Genomic DNA, 8,546 nt, shown 5'->3' with positions numbered 1-8,546 from the left:
CCTTCTTCCTTTAGAAAGAGTTATTTCCCGACAGGCCTCCCAACTGCTCATGAAGATAGCTTCCCAAGGTTCTGCCCACCAGCGGACCAGACAAGTGTGACCTTCATCACCTTCCGTCTCCAGCCTGGAGGCAAAAAATGTGTGGGTATTTATCTATTTAAAAGAATGGATTATATAAGCAAACCTGAATATAGCTTAATCATTAAAAACTCCAAGCAGCTCAGAAGTACATAGAATACAGAGGTAAAGCTCCCCTTCCCCCCTCCCCTGTCGTAAAGCTTACACAGCTGGTGGTACTGGTTGCTTGCCTGTTTGGTGGAAACGTTCAGACTGTTTGCTCTGCTTTTACACGTGTGTGACTTGCATAATTTTTGAAAAAGTACCTCCTTTTTCCTCCCTGGATTTTCCCCTTTTCCACTCTCACGTTCATGGAGCTTATTTCGTCTTGAACCAGCTCTCCAGATTAGAAAATGGAATCAACCTTCAGATGTCTCTGGCTTTTGTGTATCAAAAGCTTACACACTTAGGGAAACTTCAGCATTTGCAGAATCGCTCATCGAAGGAAAAGGATCCTCTTGCACAGTCTGAATACTTTGACTAGAAACAAGACGGAAGAAGGATTTCACCTGAAGTGGCAAGACGCCCAACTCTTTGCAGCCTTCCCATCCCCCAGACTGGTTGGGGGCAGGAGACACAGGGGAGAAAGATCTGTGGTCTCTGGAGTCCCACCCTGCCTTCAAGCAGCTCACCTGGGCAGGCAGGAGTAAGATCCCAGAGAGCGGTGGCCACATGGCGGGACCAAGCTGTAGGGATGCAGGCAGCCTCGTCCTAGATTCCTCGCTGCCCACAGTGGCACAGAGCAGCAGAGGCTGCTAGACCTGGCCTCAGCCACCTTCACAGCCCCTTCCTGTGTCCCATGTCTGGCACTTCTCAGGGTTCAGACACACCTAGAATTAAGTTGCCTGTTGGCAGGATGGAAACTCACCATAAACATTGAGTTGACTTATAGAAACTAAAGTTTGGTTTCTTGCTCACCTGAATTTGTGAACTGAGATTTCTTCCTGTTGCTTGTACCATTCATATTTTGCCACTTGTGAAAAAGATTTCACAATATATCTTGAAAATGTTTCCATAGAAGTAGATACAGATTTATTCTTTTTAAAAAACTATTATTTTTTTAAAAAATACAGGCTCATAGTAGGAAATTCTAACAATATTGAAGGAGAAAGCAGAAGTTCTCCAGTCATCCATTCCCATTCCCTAGGCATAATTACTGCTAACAGCTTTTCGAGTGTTCTAGAAGTTTCCTATGCAGATAAAGACCTGTATCTATTTCTGTGTAACTCTTTTTATATACAAATAATCGCAAACTACAGGTACTTATCTGCAACTCTTTTGATTCTTTATTTAACAATTTGACCTTTATTGTTAAATAAATCCTATTATTTAAGTAGATATAGTTTGACTTTATTTCTTTCAGTGATGCCCAGTATTCTGTAGAATGGATGTACCACATATGTTTAACCAGTTGATTGGCCTAAATTTCCAGATTTTTAGCTATTAACAATTAAGGGCACAATGAACATAATAATAGCTAGCATTTATTGATCACAGACATTGTTCTTAGTATATGGTAAGTCACATAACCCTTGTAACAGCCCAATGAGATATAGGCCCTGTTATTGCCCCTGCTTCACAAATAAAGGGACTAAGCCACAAAGAGGTCAGTAACTTTCCCATGGTCACATATGTGGTAGTACTAGGTCTGGAATTTGAATCAGGTATCAGGTCCCAAGCCTAAACTTTAAATTAGTACACCACAGTCCCTGTGTATATGCTGTGTACCTGTGCTGAGATATCCATAGAATACATTTGAAGCAGTGCAGCTGCTGGGTCAAAACAAATGCATGTTAAACTTTAATAGTGCTAAATGGTTAGGAGTTTATTTTATGAAGAGAGCAGCGTGCTTCTTTTCATAATCAAGTACAGAACCCACTTGTTTCCTGAGAAGAGAAAGGCCACACCTCTTGTGCCCAGAGACCTCACTAGGTAAGGGTGTTTTCTTTGCGGTGGCCAGGGCTTCAGCTCTGAATCCTATCTAGCCTTCTCCTCTCTGGGCTGGACTGTGCTCCCAGGAGTCTTGGTAACCATGCTTATGCCCTATTACTAAGGCCACAGCCACAAGCTGCCAGAGAATTCAGCCCCTGGACTCCTTTTCTCTCTGTACCCTGTTGGTCTCTCAAGGGCGAGGGTACCTAACAACTAGGAGACTGCCCAGATTCCAGTTTCCTATTCTATCTGCAAGAAGAGAAAATGGCAGCCACATAGAGAAACAGTTGGCTACTCTTTACTTCCCCACCTGAAGCTCCTACATCTAACTGCAAGGGACATCAATGTGGGGCTTCTAGGCCTGGATCCACCCCGGACCTGCACAGAAGTGGGAGGTCAGAGTATGTGGCATGGCTTCTCCATGGCAGTGGAGAAAATGGAATCAACCTGATCTAACAATTCTACTTAAAGACTATAACGTAAGGATATAAATAAGGATGTGCACAGAGTCGGAATTATATATTGGCCAGCACTGTCCACTGTCAGTAACCTAAAGAGGCAATAACAAGGGATTAGTTAAATCATGTTAGGTACACAGTGAAATACAAGAGATCCATTAGTTTACAGACAAAACCGTCCGCAACTTATCGCTATGTCAGTGGTTCTCAAAGGGGGGTGATTTTGCCCCCATCCGCACCAGCATGGGATATGTAGCAACGTTTGGGGATGTTTTTGGTCATCACAACTTGGTGAGGGGGTTCGGTGGGGTGTGCTGCTGGCATCTAGTGGATAGAGAGAGGCCAAGGATGCTGCTAAACATCCTACAATGAATGCACAGGACAGCTGCTCACAACAAAGAGTTATCTAGCCCAAAATGTCAGTAGTGCTGAGGGGAGAAATCCTGGGCTACAGGAGGGCAGACAGTGCCCAGCAAGTGGCTGTCACCATGACACTCTCCGTTTTTCTTAACAGGGGCAAACACTTATGACTTATTCACCTGTAGGTTGCCACTGTTTTAAGTGGTTTACACCCATTAACTCATTTAATCCTCAAAAGAAGTCTATGAGGCAAGTTCCACTGTGATCATCCCATTTACAGATGAGGAACTGAGGCATAGAGCTGTAAAGTACTAGTTCAAGGTTCCCAGGGTAGCAGTCTAAGCTTGGCCTCTCACAAGTGCTCATGGCAAGTGCTCCAGGACTTCTCTCCTCTCTCTGCTTCTTCCAGAACCTTGGAAGCACCAGGGGTTGTTTATATCTGTACAAAGAGGAAAAAAAAAAAAAAACAGTCAACTGGTCCTTCTCTTTGATTCTGACATTTCCAGTGGCTTTTGTATTTTTTTCTTCAGAGGGTTTAACTGAAATGAGTACTGAGGGCAGAGATTATGGACAACCATGAAAATTTACTTGTAGAGTTTACACGAAAAAATCCTCCTGTCACTCCTGCAGTGGTCTGTTAGGACTCTTTTAGCCTCTGGGCCTACAGTCTGGGTAGCTTGGATAGTAGATTTGCTTAGACATGAGAGCAAACTTTATCATCCAGGAGGACAAGAAGGAGCTGGTGAGTCAGTTTTGGGACACCAGGGACACAGGGCTGTTCTGACTAGGCCCATAGTTTGGATGAAGTGGGTACTTCTCCACAGGAGGCCTCCAACAGATGGGAAGTTGTAAATGGGGTGAGGATGGCAGAAGTGGGAAGGGATCTGTTGGATCAAAGCCAACTTTTCACCAGAGGAAATACTTAATTATAGGAGGCCATAGGATTGGCTTTGCCTCTGAGTGTGGGAGTAGTAAGCTGTGCTTTGAACAAACAGCCCCATCACTCAGCAGTAATGAGCAGCAACAATAGGCATCTTCATAGGACCAGATTGACAGGTGGCTCACAACACACAGCCTCAAGCCTGGCCTGGAACCAGGCTTGGATGCTACACCTGTGGAGCCAGTCAGCGCATGCTTGGGCAGCCTAAGAGGCATCGACACAGAAGTGACATACTCATTCTCGGGCCATTTGCTGGAAACTTGCTGAGAGGAACACAAAAGAAATGTAAGACACAGACCATACCCACAGTCAAGAGAATCGAGGAGACAAGATTAAGTTTGAAAAGTTATAGTAGCACAGAAATATACATAACTGTCCCCCCATATCCGGGGATTGGTTCCAGGATCTTCCCCCCCTTCACCCCTAGAGATACCAAAATTCATGGATGTTCAAGTCTCCCATACAGAATGGTATAGTATTTGCATATAAGTTATGCACATCCTCCCATATACCGGTTTTTTTTTTTTTTTGGCCATGCTACGAGGCTTGCAGGATCTTAGTTCTCCAACCAGGGATTGAACCCGGGCCATGGCAGTGAAAGTGCCGAGTCCTAACCACTGGACCACCAGGGAATTCCAGTATACTTTAAATCACCTCTAGAGTACTTATAATAACTAATACAATGTAAAGGCTATTTAAATAGTTGTAAATACAGTGTAAAGGCTATGTAAATAGTTGCTAGCGATGGGGCAATTTCAAGTTTTGCTTTTTGGAACTTTATGGAATTTTTTTTTCTCGAATATTTTCAGTCCTTGGCTTGTTGAATTCACAGATAAGGAGGGCCAACTATATATTACATATAAGGGATGTGGACCCTCAGAGCCAAATGGGAATTCTGGACCAGGTGATGGAAGGGAGAGAGGTCTGTATCACACTGGCATGTTTCTTGTAAAAGAAGTAGGAAACACGAAGAGTAAAGAAGAAAATGAATCATATTAACACTTGTCAGAGATATACATTGTTACTATTTTGGTTACATCCTTTAAGATCTTTTTTCTGTGCACATATATGGGTATAAGCACATACATTTCATTACATAAATGGGTTCATATGCTCATGTGGTACATACTGTTCTTTGTCTTGCTTTTTATACTTAGCGATAAGTTGTGGACAGTTTTCCTTGTCAGTAAACTGATGGATCTCTTGTATTTCACTGTGTACCTACCATGATTTAACTAATCCCTTGTTATTGCCCCTTTAGGTTACTGACAGTGGTGGCCGATATATAATACCGACACTGTGCACATCCTATTTTTATGCTTAGGTTATAGTCTTTAAGTAGAATTGTTAGATCAAAGAATATGTGCACTTTCAGCGGTTTTGGTACATATTGCCCAGTTGCCTTTCAGAAAGGATATATCAACTTAGGCTCTCCAGTCCTATGAGAGTGTCTCTTTCACTACATCCTTCCCAACACTAGGTATTATTATTATTTTTAATTGTAAATTTGATAAGCAAAATAGTGTTTCATTGTTACTGCTTTATTTTTCTTTATTATTATTATTTTATTACTGGACTTTTATATTTTTATAGGCCAGTTAGTCATTGGTAATTCTCTTGACAAATTGTTTGATTAGGTACTTAGTTTTCAATTGGAATAGTCTTTTTTTTCATTTTATTTGTGCAGTATTTTATTATTATTATTTAGTGTGGTTTATTCTTTTTGTCTTACTGATTGATAAGGGTACTTGATGAATATTCAGTCTATTAACTCTTTGTCTTTTTTATATTACAAATATTTTATCCTAGATTGTCATTTGCCATTTCGTTTTAAGCATTATTATTATTATTATTTAAGCATTTGTAAAACTGAAATGTCCATGCAATCGACGTAGTCTGTCTAGGCTTTCCGAACCACTGGGCTGGAGTGGCCATGACTGGGAGCAGGGAGGCCCATTGGTGGCCCCTGCACTTGTACCAAGGTGGCAAGACGAGGCCCACAGTCAGGGCCAGGCTGGAGAGGATGGAGCTGTGCAGTTCAAGGCAGAGTAGAGGTGACCAAGATGTGGTGATCTTGAGTGGGGGAGTGAAGAAGGAGGGAGAGGAGTCTGGGGTGACTCACAGGGTGCTGACCTGTATGGCAGAGCGAGCAGGTGGAGGATGAACCAGAATCGGGAATACAGGAAGAAAGGGGTTAGGGGTCAGGCGCAGAGACTGTTATAATTCCTCTAGGGATTGTTGGAGTCTCCTGGTAGAGAGAACTCTTTGGTGTTTGAATCTCTAGGCCTGGCCTCGCTTCTGTCTTTGTGTCAAGCTCAGAGAGCCTTTCTCTGCTACAGAATTATAGATTTAAATAAATTCTCTCTTAATACTTTGTTTCATCTGTTTTTTTAGGCTTTTTTTTTTGCAAACCAACACTGTTTTATTGTCAACAGAACCTGCCTGGGGAAGTAGAGGGCCCACTCTGCCCCTGGAGGGGCTATGGACCTTGGTTGTCTGGGGCCCGTGGGAGAGATGGGTCTGTGCAGTGAGAACAGCTCTGGCCACCACTGGCACCTGGGTGGTCAGAGGCAGGGTCTGGGGGGCCAGCAGGGGCCATAGGAGCCCCCGGGGAGCTGGATCTTGGCTCCCCCTGGCTCATCTGCAGGAGGCCAGTGAGGGCGCTCAGCTCAGGCCCACTGAGCCAGGCGGTGGAGCAGCCAGAGGATGGGATGGGGAGGACCCAGGGGGACATTACTGGGGGTGGGAGCAGCAGTTTCAGAGAGCCCATCACCTGCTGAGGGGCCTGAGACAGGTACAAGGGAGCATGCTGCCCACAGGGCAGCAGAGGGTCAGAAAGAAAGACGTCTTCACAGCATATCACTGGGAACCCTGCATCCCTGGGTGCCCGCTCTCCACTCTGATGTGCTGCTAGACTGGGCCTGAGGCCTCTGCCTGAGGCTGCCTTGTACAGAGGCCAGAATGAGGGATGGCATGAGGTCCGGCCTGCGAAGGAGGTGCTTGACCCACATCTGGGTCCCCACACCAGCCTGAACTTCATAGTTGGGGTCCCAGGATGCCAGCAGGGTCATCTTTGACGGGGCCACCTCCCAGGTTGTCTGTGGGGAGAGGGGAACTGGGGTTCCCGGGGACCGCTCGGCAGCCAGGCCTGGGGGCGGCCAAGGCAGCAGCTGCTCTTTCTGGTCCAGGAAGGCCTTCGGGACCTGGGCTGAAGACTGTCCTGTGGGGTGTTCTTGGCTCCCCCCAGGGCTTCCTCTCCAGAGTCCCAGGCCTGGCACCTGCTCTTCACCCGCGCCCCACCTCCGGGGGGTCCAGGGCAACATGCCACATCCAGGGGGAGGGCAGGGCACGGCCCTGTACTGCCCGCCCCGCCTGCCAGGCCCCTCCCAGCTCCCACTCGGGCCCAGCTTCCCTCAGCAGCCCGTGCTGCCCTGCGCGCCCCTGCGAGCCCAGGTTGCGGCCCACCTCACAGGCTTTACATTTAAATGTGGATGGAATTTGTCATATTTTGTTGAATTGTGAGTTAAAGATTTAACTTTTTTTCCCCTAAGTGACTAATGATTAAAACACCTATCCTTGCTCTTGTGATCTGAAATAACACCTGTGTCTTACAGTATATTTCCATGTATATACCTGAGTCTGCTCTAGAATTCTCTGGTGTGTTCCAGTGAATTGTCTGCTCCTGCAGCAGCACTGTTCTGATCACATTTTCTTTAAATATATCAAATAGGTGCTAGGGTAAGGTGTACTTCACACTTTTTTTCCTCAGAATTTTCTTTGTTCTTTTAGGATGGACTGCAAAATCACTGTAAGCCCTGCTCCCTTGGACTGCACAGTGGGAGCTGGAAACACGGGTGACCCCATTGGGACCCTTTGTATTCATAAGCACCAAATATACCAGGAACTGGGTTTGGTGAGCCTGGACTTTCTCCTTGATACAGAAATCACATGGGGCCTCTTTAGGAAGAAGCCCCTCACTGCCATTGACTTGGGGCATCGCCCAGTCTCTGGCCCAAAGACAGTCCTGTGGGCCCTCAGAGCCCCTATGTCCTTGCTGCTGTGGCTGCTACAGCACCCAGCCATATGCTCCCCACTGTAGCCAAGCCAGCCTATACTGGGGTTTTATTCTCCGTCTTGCAGGGAATCCTGTCTCTAGCCAGTGCCCTCAGTGCGCTCTCCAAGCCTGCTCTCCTCTAATGATTTTCTGTAGGTTAGCTCTGAGGATCTTTTCTTTTCTTTTTTTTCCCCAATATTTATTTTTTTGGCTGCCCAGGGTCTTAGTTGTGGCACACAGGATCTTCACTGTGGCGTGCAGGATCTTTAGTTGCAGCCTGCAAGTAAAGTTGCAGCATGCATGCGGGATCTAGTTCCCTGACCAGGGATCGAACCCGGGCCCCCTGCATCGGGAACGCGGAGTCTTAACCGCTGGACCACCAAGGAAGTCCCTGGGGATCTTTTCTTAATCTGTTCTTAAATGTGTTTCTTCTAGAGAATTCTTCATAATTGGCAGCATTGTGATGGCTTCTTCCTAGTTTCTTCTGTGCCTATAAGTTTTCCCCTATTTCACATTTGCTAGGCTTCTTCTTATTTAAGTGACTTTTTCAGGGTCTTTTTTATTGAGGAGTCATGAACATACCGTAAAGTCACAAATCCTAAGCGTACATCTCAATGAGTTTTTATATATGTGTACACTGTGGAACCACCACCCCGATCAAGATAGGTGTTTTAGAGTTAAGAAG

General features: G+C 45.6%; 1 protein-coding gene across 1 annotated transcript; it reads right to left on the bottom strand.

Annotated features, from left to right (window-relative positions):
- Positions 1-6,286: 6,286 nt before the first annotated feature.
- LOC309815524 (histone deacetylase complex subunit SAP25-like) lies at positions 6,287-6,993 on the bottom strand (the record flags this gene model as incomplete). The annotated part of the gene is given in 2 exon segments (XM_082642396.1): positions 6,287-6,830; positions 6,832-6,993. Coding segments are annotated over 2 exon segments (591 nt in total). The 5' UTR covers positions 6,879-6,993.
- Between the last annotated feature and the right edge of the window lie 1,553 nt (positions 6,994-8,546).

This window comes from Mesoplodon mirus (genome assembly GCF_964341445.2).
Source record: "Mesoplodon mirus genome assembly, chromosome: 14".
In the NCBI taxonomy this organism is placed as follows: Eukaryota; Metazoa; Chordata; class Mammalia; order Artiodactyla; family Ziphiidae; genus Mesoplodon; species Mesoplodon mirus.
This window is presented reverse-complemented; position numbering and strand designations above follow the sequence as displayed.